This window comes from Capricornis sumatraensis, chromosome 3 (genome assembly GCF_032405125.1).
Source record: "Capricornis sumatraensis isolate serow.1 chromosome 3, serow.2, whole genome shotgun sequence".
Lineage (NCBI taxonomy): Eukaryota > Metazoa > Chordata > Mammalia > Artiodactyla > Bovidae > Capricornis > Capricornis sumatraensis.
In genome coordinates, this window is record NC_091071.1 from 9,377,242 (window position 1) to 9,397,383 (window position 20,142).

The 20,142-nt window shown below is 36.3% G+C and overlaps 1 protein-coding gene across 1 annotated transcript in view; it reads left to right on the plus strand.

The window, feature by feature from the left end:
• GTF2I (general transcription factor IIi) overlaps positions 1 to 20,142 on the plus strand; it is an 82,400-nt gene that overhangs the window by 40,062 nt on the left and 22,196 nt on the right. The window contains exons 11-17 of the mRNA XM_068968176.1: positions 2,046 to 2,102; positions 4,160 to 4,222; positions 11,896 to 12,006; positions 13,396 to 13,461; positions 14,499 to 14,682; positions 18,429 to 18,487; positions 19,266 to 19,337. Of these exons, the coding sequence (XP_068824277.1) occupies positions 2,046 to 2,102; positions 4,160 to 4,222; positions 11,896 to 12,006; positions 13,396 to 13,461; positions 14,499 to 14,682; positions 18,429 to 18,487; positions 19,266 to 19,337 (612 nt within the window). The remainder of the gene's footprint in view (positions 1 to 2,045; positions 2,103 to 4,159; positions 4,223 to 11,895; positions 12,007 to 13,395; positions 13,462 to 14,498; positions 14,683 to 18,428; positions 18,488 to 19,265; positions 19,338 to 20,142) is intronic.

A 20,142-nucleotide genomic window follows, 5' to 3' on the forward strand; every position in this document is an offset into this window, starting at 1 on the left:
TTACTTTTCTAAATGGAAAAGGAAATGTATTGGCCTTTTTTTTTTTTGAAACATAAATGAACTTCACAAGCAACAATTTTTGAAAACCAATTTTCCCTTTTGTGAATCTAGTAATGAATCTCGAAATGGGTACATGACACACTTTCATATTTAAGGTAAAGTACACATTTATACCTTATATCAGAATAGTCAGAAATAAGGCTTATATTGTATAGTTAGTAATGTAAATATCAGTAAGGTCATGTTGATACTTAATGTTTAGAAAGATTGTAAGATATCATTTGTAAATCCCTAATTTTATTGATTGAATGTCTTTTGGGGAATTTCTGTGTAGTGTTCCCTCCCTTGATGACCATAGGCTATTTGGGATGGCTTTACTTCACCTCTGCTTATTCCGGCTTTGAGTGCATTAGATTTCATTCTTTTTTCTTCTTTGACTGCACTACGCAGCATGTGGGGTCCTAGTTCCCTGACCAGGATTGAACCCACGCATTGGGAGCACAGAGTATTAACCACTGGACTGCCAGGAAAGTCCCAAGATGTCTTTTCTTTAGCTCTACTTTTAATATAAATGTAATTGCTTGACGTACATTTGGAGAGAACAGAAAGTACGCACAGAATCATCCTTTACATGGACTGTTATCGTGTTATGACCTGATGGAGTATCACCTTAGTTATTCTTAGCCAGCCTTCCCTTTTTAAGTACTGGCCCTTTCTCCATTATCTCTCCTGGTATTGACCTTGCATTTTTGTTTTCTTTGGCATTACAGTCAAAGAATCCAGTGCTCCATAAATTCAAATATTAATGTTTAATGGGTAGAGGGGAGCCGTATGTTGAGAAAGCATAATTTAAGGAGTTAAGAATAATTCTTGGCTATCGATTTATAGATTTACCCATTGTTTTGAGCTCAGGTGAGTTTTCAGAACATAAAATAAATGGAAAAGAATCCCAAGATAATTAGAGCTCCATAAAATTAGACATGGAAAACCCTAAATTTTTGGTCTTAGCATGGTACTTTAAATTTGGAGGTGCTAGGCACTAAATGACAGTTTTTTTAAACTGTAGTCAGTGCTCTTTAAAAATCAAGATAAAAGTGTATAAAACCTGTGTCCGGAGGTGGGGGTTACCTTTAGTATAGTTTCTTAAATTAGTTATCAGTGGATGACAAAATAGACCTGATGTTTCCTCCTGCCCCCTTGCTTTATTCTTCCCTATGGGTAATACATTTTTATTTCTACAAGAAGGCAGTGATTTTAAATCTTCTCGATGTTAGTACCTCAGACATTTAAGGACAGAGGATCAATAGTCCGGGGCAGTTTGGGCACTTAACCTAATTGGCTCTCTTGGGTTTTAGATGACTTCTTTCCTGTTTATGAGTAAAGTTTCTCCAGTAGGATGAGCCTGTTCACTGTTGAATGCCTAACCTGATACATTGCTTTATGTTCCAGTTTGTAGAAGCAGGCAGATTATATTACCTGAATTAAAATGCTTTTGAGACTAAAGGTAGTATCTTAAGTTTTAACTTCTGCATTTCCTTTAAGTGCAACTTTGATTAAATAATGGGGATTTAGTTTCCATAGCTTCCACTGTAGTACAAATGGAAAGCAAGAAACGTTTCACAGCCAAACCTGAACTTGTGTTTCTCGACTTGATAGAGTCTTAGGAGCAAAGACAGACTGACTCTGATGTGTGTTTTTGTGTAAGTGCATCAATGGCAGATGAGCCTGGCACTCTGAAACCTATTATTCTAGTTCTCAAATTGGAATATCAATCAGTAATTATATCATGTAGTTCTAGTAACTAATATGAAATCCCCAAACCTACTTAGGTCTACTCTACATGTTTGCATTTTAAAATAATTCTTTGAGTTTTCATACAGAATTGTTAACATGTTTTTCTGAATTAGATAATATTGTTTGAATTAACTGCTAAGAAGTTAAAAGAATCAGCTTGCATTTGTGTTTTTATTTGCATTGTTACCTAGTTTCTCTTCTTCCAGCGTCAGTCTTTATTGGTTTATTATATGGGCTTATCTTCTTTTTAGGAAGCCATCATTCTTCAGAGGGCAATGAAGGAACAGAAATGGAAGTACCAGCAGAAGGTTAGATTTGGGAATTTTTACTTTGCTGTATTTATATTGTGGTGTTCTGTACTACAGGGAATACTATCCTTAAAGCCTTATTTGGAAATAAAATGATTGTTATGGTGTACCTTCTTAGCTAACGGGTGTTTTCTTTTAGCCCTAAAGATGTTATCCCTCTTTTACTGTATTGAATAATAAAGCATGTGGGGACTAAAATTTAAGTGGTAAGTAAAATTCTTCATGATGCAAAACGTTGCCCGTTTTTTCTTGGTCATCTTATGCCATATTTGGAAAGAATGGTTTTAATATTTAAAATTTAAATTATTACTGGCTCTGTTCATATTAGGGTAATGTCGTCTACATAAGATTACTAAAAGAGAGATGATCTAGCTGGTCATTCTTATACCTACAGCCACCCCGTGGAACTGCTTTGTTAACCAGTCATCCTCCTTTGATTGTAGGATTGAATGAATGTTCAGCTACAGCTTTTTAAGTTATTGGAATCTTGAGTTAAACCGTTATCGTGCAGAATGGCTTCCTAATTTGTAAACTGTTTAGATAGTTCCAAAAGAATTTTTGTAGGTTTCTCCCAAGGAAAATAAGCGGTAAGGCAACTGGATCTTATTTTGGAATTATTATTTCTCATATAAGCTGGTCATGTCAAGCCTAATTTTTTTAAGACTAAAAAAGGAGTCTATTCTGTACCTTTTTATTCTTTATATTTGCTTTTTTATTTTTTTTTAAATCCATAATTTGATATTTTACCCTCTTTGAGTGGCGGGAGTTCCAAAGGTCTTTGGAAAGTTGACTGATCTTTCTAAATTCAGATTTTGAATTGGAGTATTCTAATGGGCCTCCCGGGTGGCTCAGAGGGTAAAGCATCTGCCCGCAATGCGGGAGACCTGTGTTCGATCCCTGGGTCAGGGAGATCCCCTGGAGAAGGGAAAGGCACTCCACTCCGGTACTCTTGCCTGGAAAATCCCATGGACGGAGAAGGCTTGTAGGCTACAGTCCATGGGGTCGCAAAGAGTCGGACATGACTGAGCGACTTCACTTCACTTCAATGGAATACATTTCTTACAGAAATACTGAGATACTCATTTAAAATAATATTTTAAATTTCTTGTTGAATTTTTTTAACAGATGATGGTGTTGGTGAATTTTTTTTTTTTGGTTTGTTTTCTTTTACTGTGTGGAGGTAATTAGATATTTCCTCTAACAAAATCCTGTTTTAGATAGGCAGTATTTACAACAAGGAAATAACCTGATTACAAGATGAATCATACTGGTGTTCACTGGGCAATGTGGTTTAGATATCAGGCTTTGAATCACTTTATTTTTGAGGGAATTTTTATTGTCATATTGCAGTGTTAATAGAGTTGAAGTTAGGTTCTAGTCTTTATTCTTCTACTAACAAGTGAACATAATCTTTGGCAAATCAATTAATCTCTCAACCTTTGCAAAATGAAAGGAGAGTTGATAAAGATACTCTCTAGCTGAGCTTCCAGCACTAACATTCTGATGTACATTTGTTTTATGTAGTAACACAAATATTTAATTTTATAAAGTACGTTACATGCAAAGTTAGTCAGGTGATACAGTCCTCCTGTCTGTATTTGCTACAGTAGTCACTGTTTTGATATGAAGGCTCCCACCACAAAAACGTGGTTTTATTTAACAATGTAAGCCACTCCTGGTATTTCTGAAAGAAGAGGAGAAATAGTTTTTTGTTTTTTTTTACATAATAAAGCCTTTGTTTATATCCTAGCACCTTCTAGTTACAGCAGGAAAATAATTTTAACTTCATTATAATCTTACTCCTCTAGAAAGTTTGAGTCCTTTAATGCAGGTAACTTGGTATTGTCTAATAGTTTTCCAGAGTTTCTCTACTTTCTGTTTTCTCTTCTCCCTGTTTAAAAGGGTCAGAGATTTTCATTTAACAAGTATGAGGTGAATTCAAATGACAGTAAAATTTTATGGTAGGCTGCTTTTGGAATATCAAATCCATAAAATGTTGGAACATAATAGAAAGTGCTTTATAATGAATGTCATTTTAGAATTTTATTTTTTTCAAGATTCTACTCAACATGTCCCTTCAGAAACAAGTGAGGACCCCGAAGTTGAGGTGACTATTGAAGGTTAGTTACCTAAAAGCCTTGATTCCAAAAGTGTACTTCTGGTCATAAAAATTATTTGTCACATTCACATTGCCAAGTATGCATTTCATTCATTTTTAAAGGAAACTTGTGGGAAAAAAAAAATGGAAGCATATATGTGTATGTGTGACTAAAGTAACCACATCCCATAGCATACCCAATGCTTTGGGAGTTTTAGACAGCAAAAGTCAGCTGTGAAGATGAGTGGTGGACCAGGCTATATACTGGTACTTTCTACCTTTGGGAAACAGAATTTTTAAAAAGAGAAAACTATGACCAGACCGGGTGCACACAGAAATAGATTTATAACCTATTACTGAGCTGTGACATAGGAGCCTTACTTAGTACTGGGACCCCGGTTGTCAGCCTTAGTGAAGTGGAGGAGAAAGTATTGATAGTTCAATTTCTAAAGCGAGTTTTCCCCTTAAAATGCTAACATATAATGTGTCCTTCAAAACTTTTGAAGCAGCAGCTATAAAAATATTCTAAACTAATCTATACCAAGTTGCTTCAGACCGAGTTTCTTCTTCAGAGCTAGCACGTGAATTCAGATGAGCCAGTGTGTCCTGCATTATTTAAAGATTCAGCTAATTAATAACAGGAGCATGCCTTATATTTCATAATTATTAAGTGTATTGATTTTTTTCCTTTTAAGTTATCTCACATGACTCCTATGAGTTTTTTTTCTCCTCAAAGTAATTCTTTTCTAAAGCAAAAATCTTAACCCCCGCCCTGCTCCAGTGTTTCTCTACTCAGTGGTGGATGTCACTTTATTGTGACATCTAAAAATAAGTTAGATATGTACACATACATTTAGTTTGGCAAAAATTAATAGGTGTTTTCAGTGTACAGCTTTATAATGAGCAAGTGAAATACACATATATCACATTTCCCATAGTGTTTTTCTCATAACTTTACATCTTGGTACTTCACTATTTTTTTTTAACTGCTGCATAACCTGTCTTGGTTTGCCATCTCTGTCTCTCCTTTTCTTCTTTGTTTATAATAACCTGTCTTCTCCTGGTGTCCACTGGTTATTTATGGTGTTTGGCTATTTCAGACTACTGAAAATGTTTGTCTTCATATAAGCTGATTGGTAGCTTTCGCCCAGTATCAGAAATTTTCTCCTGTTTTGCATGTTGACATCTCAGTTAATTTAATATACACATTTTATCATTAGCATAATTTTACTAACCTAAAATTGTTTTGAATTGTTTCTAGTCTAGCATTTAATAATTTAATTTATTCATTTAGTCATTCATTCGTTTATTCATTGGCCACACCAGGCAGCTTGTAGGATCTTAGTTCCCTAACCAGGGATTGAATCAGTGCCCTCCTCCCCACCGCTGCAGAGGAAGTGTGAAGTTTTAACCCCTGGACTGCCAGGGAAGTCCTCAATAATTGACTTTAAATTAGAAGCTCAACTGTGAGAAGAAAATCTAGATTATATAATATCTAGATATTATAAATTAAAATTATAAGTTAAAGTCTAGATATTATAAATACTCAGAACCTTTCCCTTCCTATAGAGATAAGAAAAGCAGATGATGATTAAAATTATTAGCATAGGGACTCCCCTGTTGGTCCAGTGGCTAAGACTGAGCACTCTCAATGCAGTAGACCCGAGTTCAACCCCAGATCAGGGAACTAGATCCGACATGCTGCAACTAAGATCTGGCGCAGGCAAATAAATATTTTATAAAATTATTAGCATAAACCTTTAAAATAGGACTAGTAACCACACTGATTTATCTTAAACCTTGAAACCCATAAAGGCTATATTAGAATTGCTTAGAAAATAAACACTTGCTTTCCATAGTGTAAACCTTTAAAAGGATATCAAAATAATTAAGAAATCAATAGCTTATAAACCTGAAACGTGTGTCAGTCTTTTCACTTTTCATTCTTTGAAGGGAATGATAAATCCCATTTCTTTTAAACTAAGACATAGTACCAAAATGTTGATTTATCATCCATATTTTCCAATAGTAGAATTTTGCTGTTGAGGCTGCTGCTTTATGTTCAGAAGACCAGAGAAATACCAGGTCTGTGTAAAGTAATTACTTTTCCTAGTAACATTTTCCATGGGATTTATGCTCACAAACAAGCTATATACCAACTCTAATTAAATTGTTAATAAATTGTTATCCGTACATTATGGAAGGTAAATTTTAAGTCTGTGATACTAACAAGGAAGGTCAAATGAGAACTCACATCCACATCTTTTTGATAAGTATATTGTATTTTTTTTTTTTCTAGAAAGATGAGTATAGATGGTAGAAACAGAAAAATATCCATGGTTAGAAAATTAAATTTCGATACATTCTAATATTAGAAAAGTATATCACACATTGAAATGGTAACTTTTAAAACATATAAGAGATCTGAAAAAAGACCTCTAGTGTATGTAATACGCTTAGTAGTGGGGTGGGGGGTGGGAGCCTCCTTTCCCGAATAAGTCATCTTTAAAAGGAGAAGTGTGCCTAGAGGACTGTGTTAGTTTTCTTTAGGAAAATCCTTGTACTTGAAAAGAAATAAGGTAATCCTGCTTGCATGGTGGTGACTTTCGTTTTCTCCTATTGTATATTCCTGCATTTCCCTAAAAGTTTATAGAAAAGAAAAAAGAAACTTAGTCTTCAAGTGAGCTTTGTAAGATTTTCCACATTAACCTTGGTGTCTTTATTTGCCATTATGTGACTGTGTTATGAAGGGTCTGATTGAGACCGATGCAGACACGTTATCCTGCAGGAAACAGTCCCCTGAGTGGAGATCTGCTCTTCCATTTGTTGTTGTTCAGTCTCAGTCATGTCTGACTCTTCGCAACCCCATGAACTGCAGCGTGCGGCTTCCCTTCCCTTTTTGGTGATCCGTGTGTTATTGAAGTCAGTGGTGCACATGTGGAACCTCTGTGACCTTGGTTTGGGAAACGGCCCTTAGAGTTATGTGGCTGTGCCTGCCTTGATTTCATAAACACCATGACTTCATTTTTGGGTAAAATCAGACTGTTGTCAGGACTTTGACTTAGGCATGTGTTTGATAAGGGCAGAGAAAATCTTGCCCCAGAATTATCTGAAGTCTGGCTGTCATGAATGAGCTTAAAATGGAAAGTATTTTGCTTTAAGAGAGTTTCCTTATATGCAGTTCACTTTCAAACATTTTTCCCCAACTTGAGCCGTTCACATGTGTTTATTTGGCTGAGGCATAACCCCCTGATTATTATTATTTGTCTTCAGATTGCTTTTAAATAGATTAAAAGGGTTTCATATCTTCATTTTTTTACAATTTTTAAAATTTCATGTCTTAAGTAAAACTCTTTGAAATTTAAAGTTTTCGTCGGTAAATAAATTAATTACATAAATATTTACACATAGGAATGCAGTTCATAACACCTCATATATATACATGGACTACTCTTTGGATAACACTGTTTTAGGGTTTCAGTAGTGGATTTCATCCTCTGATGGTATCCTTCTTTTTTGTGAAATTTAGAAAATTTTGACTGTCACACATAATTTTCAGGATTGTGCTATTCAAATGTTCATTTATCAGTCCACAAATATCAGACCCCTTGTATGTACTGAAGGCTGGAATAAGTGTTAAAGATTTTGGAATGAACAAGATAGGAAAGTCCATTGGAGGGTTTTGAACAAGGAAGTAGTAAATTCTTTCTTTTTGAAGAAACAGGGCCACTGTAAAGACTGAGAGAGCAGGTGATAATGGAAGCAAAGCGATTATAGTTACTCAGGGAGATGCTTTAGAATTGCCTGGTGACAGTAGGAATAAGGAGTGATTGAATTCTGGGTATTTCTGAAGATAGAGCAATTGTTTTGATTGGTTGTTGTTTAATTATTCTTATAAATGTTACTTGAGAGTTTGTAGAATCTATATAATTGAGTATGTTATCATTTGAATATTTTGTTTTTAATTTTACAGTTGCTAACAAATCACTTAGTTGACATCCAATTATAATATAAAAATTGGACTTTCGGAGGCGTTGAGACCTGGATCCGTGGGTGAAAAATGCCATTTATTAATTTGAAATGTGGAGGGTAATTAATAGCTCCAAGTAATTTCAGGGGAGAGAGTACCTGAGTTCTTTCATTTCTTTGAGTTTGAATAGGTGTCAGATTATTTGATAAAATGACCAATTTGATCTTGTTGAAAATAATAAGTATAAAAAAAGAGTTTTTGTATGTTAATGCATTCATCAATAATTAGATAAATTCAGTAACACATTTGAGCTCTGATTTCTGTGTTATTTATGGGTATATCTGTAAGTAGTATGTTGCAAAAAGGAAAACCAGGTTTTTCTCGATAGAAATTTTGACTTGGGGACTATCTCTGCCCTTTCTTCATGGAGTGGGAGGCTTGTTTTTAGCGCTGCGGCATAGCTAGCCCATAGTCTTCACTCATTTGCAGCTTTTGCATGCTAAAATACCTTGAAATTCATTTTATAAGCTTCTAGTTTTGAAGATATAAACATTTTTAGTTTGGGCTTAAATTTGAAGCATCCAGAGATGCATGGTTTTTTGTTTTTTTTTTTAATACAAATGTGATTGTTTATAATGTGGAAGCGCCATGATAATTAGAAAACAGTGCTCCCTGCTAAACTGATTGTTAGAGGCAGACTGATTTCTGCGACAAAGAAATAATTTTAATCCTCTGTGAAATGAATTGTGAGGTCAAGAGTAACGTTTCCTCATGCTTTCCCAGAATCAGAGTGTTTTGCTGCAGTAGTGGAGAAAAAAAATAGGTGTGTTTGAGTTCATAGCTCTTCTTGACATATTTCGTATAAATTAAAACACTCTTTATAATTATGTAGTGAGTATATGAAATGGGTTAGTCTTTTAATAGAATTTATGTTGTGGTATTTTATTATCACAGATAACTTCACCTGTTCACATTTAATAGATTGACTTCACTATTGTCTCGAGAGATAAACGCTTTTTAATGTTTTACAGTCTTTGTTAAATTATTTGCTAACTTGTTAAAAAACACTCTCCTAGATTTGTCTTTTTTCTAGTTATGGTCAAGGAGGTTATTTTTATAAAATATATTTATATTATTAAATCCTTTTGTTTTAATGTAAGTTAATCTGATGAAGAAATGCGGTTGTTGGACACTAAAGAAAAGCAAAGCTCTCTTGCCCTTTCCCCTTCACCTCAGTTTCAAACTTTTCAGATTACAGTTGGATGAATTTTGTTACCATCATAAGCTATAGTTTCTTCATTTATTTTATACTCTATCAGTTTTCATTTTATCTAATTTAATTAACAATCATTTAAAATTACAATTTATAGAAATATTTAGGCTATATTAGCCTGTAAGGAAAATTGTTTTGTTTTAAATATCATTACTTAATGTTCATAAAGGAGTACACTGAATACAGTTAAAATGCTTGAATAGTATCCATAGGTCAGATAAGTATATTTCACTTTATCCTTTGCAGACTAGCCTAAAAATATTCTTTGGCTTCTAAAAATCTGTTTGGAAATTGGAAAAGAAGGATTTTGTCTGTCTGTTTTCAGAAGCCAAACATTGGAGATACCTAATATGTTTTCTAAAATACATCTACTTGGGGCATTAAATAATTAGTTTCAAACCTATTATGGAATCTTTTGACTATTTTTAATCCTTATACTAACTTACGAGCCCAGGATTCTTCATAGTCAAGTTTTTGTTTTACTGGTAGTTCGTCATTTTAAAATTGTTGTTTACTACAGATTTTTTTTTTCTGAATGTGCTTTTCTACAGTGGAATTTAGCACTTGAGAGTTTTTATAGTGTCGTACGTTGTTTATGGGATAGCTTTTGTCTGAAGTAGTGTGCGTTAGAGTAGTGCTTTTACATTTACCAGCGCCTGTGCTGTGCTTAGTTGCTCAGTTGTGTCCAGCTCTTTGTGACCCCATGGACTGTAGCCTTACAGGCTCCTCCATCCTTGGGATTTTTCAGGAAAGAATACTGGAGTGGGTTGCCATTTCCTTTTCCAGATTTACCAGCATGTAAATAAGTCCTAATATGACTTTATCTGGCCCCAGTGACGCAATACCTTTTTCTCCTGTTGGTTTGAATGGTCAGTAAATGATTTCAGGTTTTTAGAAATCTGTTGACGTTTAGTTGGCTCTCCATATCTCCAAGGTTTAACCAACTATGGATGAAGAGTATTCGGGAACAATTTTTTTAGCAAGTTCTAAAAAACAAAATTTGAATTAGCCAGGTGCCGGGGAGCTGTCTGTCCAGCACTTACATTGTCTTAGGTATTATCAGTAATGTAGAGATGATATGAAGTATAAGGGAGGATGTGCATAGGTTATGTGTGAATAATATGCTAATTTTATAGTGACGTCAGCATCCGTGGATTTTGGTATCCGCAGGGTTTGTGGCACCAGTCCCTATTAGCCTGTAAAGGAAGAACCCACAGTCAGTGAACAGGAGAATCAGTGTGCCCTGTCCTCTGATGCTATGAGAGGAATGACATTTAAGTATTTTAGGCTTATGCGTAGATTCCCTTGATTAATATGCAGAGTATATAAAAGTCACCCATTGCTGTGCAAGGCAACATGGCGTATGATGCTAAATTTGGATTTCATGTTATTCTTTGAGAGCTTATCTATTAGTTATTAGTTATTCTGTAATAGCTTAAAGAATTATATCCATGATCTCATAACATAGTTAAGTCGTGTAACATTCTGTGATCCTGTTTGTTTAGCTATAAAATGAGAATGAAAATTACCCTGAAAAGGGTAATTTATTGTATCTTATGGTATCTCTTTGTTACTGCTGTTTCCTTTAACTCAATAATTATTATCTTCTTCATTCCATGTTTAAGTGTAGATTTCTTAAAATGATATTTTCAATAATTTACAGATGGTGTTTGAATAGAAATCTTAGTCATGTGCCAACTGATATTTTCCAGGGATCAGAAGAATATGACAGTGACAGCTTTTCTTACTTGATCCAATGTCCTTAATTCTAGCACCAGATATACTGAAGTATCATAGCAGAGTTGAGTTGTAGTCATAGCTACAAAGAAATCTTACTACAGGTTTCTTGGGTGGTCTATATTCTGTGCTTAAGTATATGATCACCATACATAGGTATTGTATTGGATGAATCAACAATGCTTGTTTCACAAATAATGTAATCTTATTTCTTTTAGTTTTGTTTATTGAAAGTTATCTGTACAGTTAGTTATCTAGCCTGCTTTGTGTGCTTGAATATTGTGTAAGTTTAAATATTTTTCCATTCAAGCTACATATTCTTCCCCCTTTTTAAATATTTGTATGGTTTCCTTAGCTGTCTCCATTGAAACCTTTTTCATGCAAGACTTAAAATACAGTATAATTCTTGACAGCCCTCTGAGAGGAGTTAGGAGAAAAGGAAATTTCTAATGACTTAATTCAAACTAATTTCAAGCAAATTGAAAAAAGAAGACAAAGGAAAATGAGGATGATTCACTTGATCAGCTCCCAGAAGGGTAGGAAAGCTGGAAATGTGACTGGGAAAAGTGATGCTGAAATGGCAGTACAGCAATGAACCACTGACGTTCCAGTCATACTTCAATCCCCCACGTCTTTCCAGTGTTGAGATCTTTACAGGCAGTGGCTGTCATTCCTTTTGCCTGTCCCTCCAGTGATGATGGTTTTCTTTTTCAAGATGATGACTATCCTCCACCTGCCAAGAGACCAAAGAGCAGTGAGCCTCCCCAGCCACCCGTCACAGAACCTGCGAATGCCGGCAAACGGAAAGTGCGGGAGTTCAACTTCGGTAAGGTCCCGGTTCAGTGTGGTGTCTCCCGTTATTAATTAGAACTGGGAAGCTTAGGGAAAGTCACTGGTGATCCAGTAGTTAGGACCACTTTCACTGCCTGGGCCCAGGTTTATAGTCCTGGGTCGGGGAACTAAGAGCCCACAAGCCATGGTACAGCCACCAAAAAAGAAAAAGAACGCGCAGGCTTAACAGTCATTGTTACTGACTTAGTAATTCAGTTATCTGTCTGAGATTTAGATCACTTTTTAATTTCAGATATAATTTTTTTAAAGATTGGTTTTATCTTTTGGCCATGGTGGGACTTGGTTGCAATGCACGGGCTTCTCTTGTTACCTTGCACAGACTCTAGGGGTCTGGTGGGCTTCAGTAGTTGTGGCTCACGGGGTCAGTTGCCCTGCAGCATATGAGATCTTAGTTTCTGGATCAGGGATCAAAGCCACATCCCCTGCGTTGGCAGGTGGATTCTCAACGAATGGGCCACCAGGGAAGCCCCAGATAGAATTTTGGTATTAAGTGTAACTACTAGCTTCTAATCTAGTCAAATCCCAGTGGAGACAATGTATCCATTTGAAGGGACTTAGTGAAATATTAGTGGCAAATTGGGTTTGTGATCCTTATTTTGAATAGATAGAACAGTTACCTGTATACATTTTAAAAAATAGCACTTTAATATATTTTAACTTGTCTTTAGTCATAATTACTGGGCTTCCTAGGTGGCGCTAGTGGTAAAGAATCCACCTGCCAATGCAGGAGATGCCAGTGACATGGATTCAGTCCCTGGGTCGGGAAGATCTCCTGGAGAAGGAAATGGCTACCCACTCCAGTATTCTTTTGTGGAAAATTCTATGGACAGAGGCGCCTGGTGGGCTATAGTCCATGGGGTCACAAAGAGTCGGACACGGATGAGCACGCATGCAGTGCGCCACACCCATGCTGAGTTTGCATGTGTTTTTTAGCATGCTGTTATGAGTTACAGCTATGCAGAAACTCTTATTTCAGTACAACTCTGACACGTGTTGGAAGGTTTCCTGCACAGCCTGGGAGACTCTCTCATTTCTGCCTCACTTTGTAGTGTTTAATTGTATGGGTCTTTTCTGCCCGCCTGCTTTACAGAATTTATGATTTTTTTAAAAAAGTACTCAGTAAGAAGGATTTTGAAAATAAACTTTAAACACCCCTAACTCCAATCTTTATTGAACTAATTCTAAGTTCCATTTAAAAAAAAACTGTTCTTAGGAAAGCAGTAAAATTATATAGACAGTTTGTTTCAAATTAGGATATATTATATAGAAAATAAGTCTTGAGATGTTGGGTCATGTTAAAAGCATATTAGTGCCCCAAGCAGAGATTTATTATTGAGTTTTAACTTTTTCTGTAAATTTTCAGAGAAATGGAATGCTCGAATTACTGATCTGCGTAAACAAGTTGAAGAATTGTTTGAAAGAAAGTATGGTAAGTCTTAAACGCAATCATTCTTGTGATATTTTGTTCTCGAGCTTTTTAACATTGGACTGTTCATCTAACAGGAGCAGGTCCCATTCTACCAGTGTTGTGCCTTCCTGTTTTAATCTGTCCCTGAGAAGGCCGTGGATGGTGTCTATTCAGATCTTAGAAGTTTTGTTTCTAGGTTAGAGCCAAGCTTTACAAGCGTTTCCTTTATTTAATTGTCAACTAATATTTCCTTTTAACTTTTAGCTTGCGTATTTGAGAGTTTGTTTATATATATTTGCTGTAGACTTTGATGCAAAGCATTTTAAAGCTCTGGTGTCCAAGCCATCGTGTCATGTCACCTCTCAGAACTTCTCACGGAAAAGTGCTGAGTTCAGTGAGAGGAAGGTGTTCTCCTAATCTGAGTTCCATTGTCACACTAAGAACGTTGTATGTACTATGTAACACCCAATTGCATTTACATGTCCATTATTATTTAGACAAACTGACTCTTTGTAGTTTAATAAAAGTATCAATGTCTGTTCATTATCTTTGATTTGTAACACTTCCCATCCTTTTGGCTTTTTGCACCTGTTGTATTATTTTGCTCTTGGATACACAAATCTTAGAATTTCTACATTTCGGAGAAATGTTCTTCTTCAGTTATTTTACTAAAATATCCTTTTTACAAAAGCATATTTTAAAAATATTACTTCTTCATTATATGCTGTTTGTACTAGCTGATATTTACTAGTATATTTTTCTGGATTCATTTGTGGTTAAAATTTCAAAGGAAGGTCTGCCTCTAGTATTTCAAGATAATACATTGTTAATATATCCTTGCAGTTGGGGTTAAGTAAAGTACTGACATCTTTGGTGTTCTTTTCCTTTCAGTTCTTTTGTGCTATTTTTCTTTTGATGCCTTGATAATAAATGAAATTTTAAAATAGTTGTAAAAATTACCGAGTAATATCTGTGTATTCGATTATTAGTCTTTTCTGGTATCTGTGCTGAATCCTTGTCATTTCATAATTTTTTCCTTTCTCTTTTTACCCTTAAAGCTCAAGCTATAAAAGCCAAAGGTCCTGTGACGATCCCATACCCTCTTTTCCAGTCCCATGTGGAAGATCTTTATGTAGAAGGACTTCCAGAAGGAATCCCCTTTAGAAGGCCATCTACTTATGGAATCCCTCGCCTTGAGAGGATATTACTTGCAAAGGAAAGGATTCGTTTTGTGATTAAGAAGTAAGACTCTTAAACTTTTTCTTTGACCTTGATTATTGGATCTTTTTATATTGTTGACAAATATTCACTAGCCACTGAAGTGAAGTGAAGTGAAGTCGCTCAGTTGTGTCCAACTCTTTGCGACCCCATGGACTGTAGCCTGCCAGGCTCCTCCGTCCATGAGATTTTCCAGGCAAGAATACTGGAGTGGGTTGCCATTTCCTTCTCCAGCGGCTCTTCCCATCCCAGGGATCGAACCCAGGTCTCCCACCTTGTAGGCAGATGCTTTTACCGTCTGAGCCATCAGGGAAGCCCACTAGCCACTAGGGGCTATATTTAAAGTAAGTTGTTGTTTTATTTTCTGCTTTTCAGTGTGTCTGTGTAAGTTTTGACATAGTTGGCTTTTGGAATATGAACCCCTGTCCAAACCTGACTGGCATACAACCAGTATTTTCTTTTCCAGTTTTTTACTAAGTATACTAAAAAAAATACTGAAGTATGACTGTCTTATTTTTTAGGTCTGAATTTAAAAAAACGTATGTGGAAATAAAGTAGGTTGTAGAAATAAACAATAGAAGAATGAAAAGAAAGAAAGTAGCTGAATGCTATAAGTTCTTTAGTACTGACATAAGGGTTGTAGCAAGAAGGTGTTTTTTTTTTTTTTAAGTATGTGTAGCATTTGGAAGTGTATCTGCTTCCATTAAAAAATGGCAACCATATAACACATTTCCATATTTTCTACCAACTAAAATTTTATTAAGATTGCAATAAAAGATTTAAAAAACTGTCAGGACATTTATCACTATATTCAGCAAATGTAGATGTATGGAAACTTTCTCTCAGCTACATGAAGCGAGTATTAGATGCATTTGCAAATGGGAACCCCTGAAGACGAATTGTCTTTGGAAATTATTAAATATAATTGCTGCACTAAAATTTTCAATGAAAAGTCTAGAAGATTTGTTAGTATTGTAAATCATAGAGATGATTATGTGCGTGAGACATGAGGAAGACTAGTGAGTGCTTATCCAGTGACATCTGTTTGTTGCTGCGTCACTAAGTCGTGTCCGACTTTTTGTGACCCCGTGGTCTACAGCTCACCAGCTTTCCCTGTCCGCTATCCATCTGGAGTTTGCTCAAACGCATGTGACATCCAGCTTAACGTGAAAAGAGGACAGTGTCAAAAACACATAGCATTTATTTTCCAAGCCTAAAAAAATGTGTGGAGCAGGATAAATGAGAAGAAAACAAAGATATATGCCTAGTCACATTGCATGAAGTTTCAGTGCCCTACGGATAAAGGCAGAAAGTACTAGGTTCCAGAGAACAAAACCATGTCACAGTAAGGAATAAAAATTATACTGATGTCATATCCTTTGTTTGAGAGGTAACAGATATAACTGTTCAGTCATTCTTTCCAAGTTCTATGTGAAAATGAGTTGAACCTTCAGTTCTATAGCCAGACAAACATGTATGAAATCAGAGATTCCAGCATAAAAGAGGTTGGGTAGCAGTTGGGATGTCTCCAGCAGTAAATAACAGAAACCCTCCTTCCGGTTGGACTGATATTGTCAGTAAGCGTCTTCTCTCACCTAGCTGGGAGATAGGAGGATTAGAACAGTGAGGCTCTGCTTCTGCTTCTCTCCAGATTCTTCCTTCCTTACACCGAGAGCTTCCTTAGACTAGTTCTGAGTCTGGATACAGCAGGTCCAGGAATCACAGCCAGACACCTCTCCTGAGGGGAGGCACTAGCTGCCTGTGTTTCTCTGAGAGCAGGAAAACCCGACTTCTCCTTAGTTCAGTTTGTGTCAAATGCTCATTCCTCAGTCAGGCGCAGGCCTGGGAACGAGAACACCACGATGGATTTATTCTGTAGTCCTCACTTTTCAGCGGGGGTGGGGGGAGGTTCACTTATACATGACTTTGATTGTTAAGTCCTACTATGGATGTCTTTGAGTTATGTACATATTATAACTGATTTAATTTTTTCCTGACGTAGGGCTATAAATAGTAAGGTCAGTAACAGCATCAGGATAGTCATTTGCAGAAATGTTGATTTTCTTTATTCTGGTTGAGAAAATGGAAACATTAACAAACACCTTAACCAATGAGTATAACCAAGTAGACTTCCTTCTGCATTGGTTTTAAATAAAGGAACAACAGAATTTAACGAAGGATGAAAAAGACCCAAGAGACCCCTCAGTTAATAGGTGAGCTATCCTCTACAGAGAAGCTTGTTACTAACAGATACTCTGCTTTCAAACGAATGATAGTTTAAAGATTTTGGCCTCCATTTTCCCATGATCAGTCAAGTGCTGTTGAGTGTGACTCTGCTTACACGGGACCACGCAGTAGGCAGCCACGCAGACTAGCAGCATCAGCATCACCCACAAGCTATGAGAGACACTGAATCGCAGATCCTGCCCAGACCTACTGCATCCAGCCTGTCTGTGATGCGGGCCCCCGGTGACTCCAGTGCTTATTAAAATTTGGGGCTTCTGGGCATGGGGAACGAGCTCTAAAGGATGGTAATAATGGCAGTCCAGCACGATATGTCCAGTGTAGCCCAGCAGTTTACCTGATTGCCCACGCCTTTTTTTTCCTGTTTTTAAACAGATGAGGGATTATGGCAATGAGAAGGAGGAAGTAAATATTTCATAGTCTCTCATGAAACTGAATGGTAAACAAAAAGGGCCTGTTGTAAAACCCTGACACTAGTCCTAGGCAGGAATCGTAAACAACCTTGCCCCCGCACTCCCCCCCCCAACACACATTGAGATATTAAGAAGCATATAGTTTTCAGAACTCTTATACTGTCATTTTCTTACAGTGCTTGGTTTTTAATTTGTTAGAAGTTTCAAATTTTTTTTTAATAGCTAAGGAAAATATGCAGATTAGTTTGTAGATTTTGCTTGTTGCTAATATTAAAGCATATAAAACTATATATTTGGTATTTAAATCTTTGTGCAAGTTCGTCACAAGATACTCATGCCTTGCATGTTCTGTTCAAGTCCTTTTGATATCCTCGTTTATTGGAAGCCATCTTCCACGTTTGGAAAATACTTAGTAACCCTTTCCCCAGATGTTAAATGTGGTTAGTCTTGATACACATATACTATTTGTTTATTGAGAGGGGTGATTCTATACTTCAGCAAACATTTTATTTCACAGCTCCTCCATTACCTTAATCCTGTATTAGTTTCCAGCATTTCTGAGATTACAGTTAATACATTGTCATGCTTCTCTGTGATCCCACTCTCCTTCCCCTGCTCTGTTACTTGAGGATATTACAATAAAATACTGATACATAAGTCAGATTGTGCAAATTCTTTGGAGTATTTATGTATTTGGAAAATTTTTAAAGCATGTGTATTCTGAAATACATTTAGTTCAGTTAGTTTTGAAATTTATTTAGGATTTTTATAGCTAGATTATAGATAAGTTAAAGTAAGGTCATTTTGAATTTAAACTGAAATTGAAGAATCTCATTTAAAATTTTGTAGTTTGATTCTTTTGGTGTTCTGCTTTGTGTGTGTGTGTGTGTGTGTGTGTGTGTGTTTGAGCACATATGTTCCATGAAGACCACTATGAAACAACTTGCAGTTACCAAGTTGTCTTAAATATCTTAGGATTTCATTATGCTCAGGAGTCCAGGCTATCTTTTGAAATCTGGCCTTGAAAACTGAATTATTATATAAGTGCCAGTAGTTACTACTTTTGCTGAATATTGATGGGGTAAATATTTAGTAATTTTTCTCACCTTTCAGGCATGAACTTTTGAATTCAACACGTGAAGACTTACAGCTTGATAAACCAGCTTCAGGAGGTAGGTCTCCAGTCTTATGTCAAATTGTATGTTAAATCAGAACATGATATACAAGGAATATTGTTCTAGATTCTCGAGAATAATAATCTCCTTTTCTTCTTAATAACTCATTATAAATAAATGTAAACATCACATTTCTGGGTAGACTATAAAAGGACGATCCTCTGTTCTCCACTGAGATGAAAAATTTCTCTGGCATAATGTGTTGAATAGTTTATTATGCTAGTCGAGATTAATCAGTTGAATGATCATCCATTCTGATACCTGCAACTTAAAGACTTAGCACAGAAAGCCACGAGCATCATCACTTGTTGGTTAAATGTGTTTTGAAGGAAATATAGTCATGATTTGTTCTCCTAGTTGCTTTTGCTCTGTAGTGGAGGACGTTGGGTGGGGACATAAAATGAAAATTTTATCACTTACCGTTGGTATAATAAAAGGATTGCCCACGTTATCATAGCCCCAAACGTATTGTAACAAAAACTGCCTGCTAGCTGTTCTTTAGTAAAATGGATTGTCTTTCCTAGCTTTAATGATGACATGTTATAGTACCTGTGCAGTTTTACTATTAAATTATACATTTTCATTTTGTCATTGTTTTGTGAATTTTTACACTTTTCATTCAGTGTCAGCACTGTTTTAATAAACACATTATGAAATCTTAGAGGTAATTTTAGAACAGGAAAACAATACTGCCTACTTAATAATTTATTTCATGATATTTAGTAATTTTATTAATGTCGTCAAACTAAAGCATTTGTGTATGTTACTCTTACAGTCAAGGAAGAGTGGTATGCCAGAATCACTAAGTTACGAAAGATGGTAGATCAGCTTTTCTGTAAAAAATTTGGTAAGTCTAATTTCCTCCCTAGCTAAAGTATTAACAGAATAATTTTTCCAAATTTTGCTTTTTAAGAAAGTAGATACCATGGATAGCTCATCTCCAGCTCTCTTTTACTGTTTGCTTTTTGAACATATATTGTGAAAAGTTTTAGACCTGTGCGGAGGGGGAGAGAACATTGTGATGAACCCCCGTGTCCTCTTGACTAGGTTACTGACACTACGGACAGGCTTTTCTGCACTGAGCGGCTCGCAGACAGGGAGTCCTTGTAGCAGTGTGGCCCAATGGAGTGTGTTTGGCCGCCGGAGGCGCCCTGTCCTGGAGGCAGGCGGTGTCTGCAGTGCTTGCTGGGCTTCGTATCTCCAAACAGTTACAGTACTTAGCTTTGGTTTATCATCGTGTCGGCTTTTGTCACTTTCTTACTTAAGCGTTTTCAACTGTTGTTATGGAAAGTTTGAAACGTTACTGGCACTGCATTTCTTTCCATCTCACTGGCTGTCCTCTTCATTCTCTCCTCAGCCCCTGCCTTAAGTTCAGTCTTTACATTTTGGATGCTAGTCCACAGCTCAGTCCTCAGCCCTTTGGCTGTGCTTTCTCCGTAGTTGGTCTCACTCTGTCTACCTTAAAAATGGTGTATCGTCTGTATTGAATAGTGACTTTCACATTCAAGTTCCTAGCCCTGAAAACTCTTTTAACAGTGGACCCGTGTATTCACCCAGCTGGTTGGCAGCTCTTCCAGCTCCACACATCCCAAGTCGAGTCCTTGACTCCCCCTGCAGCCCGTCCCTTTCCCATCCTCCCAGAGCCACCACCC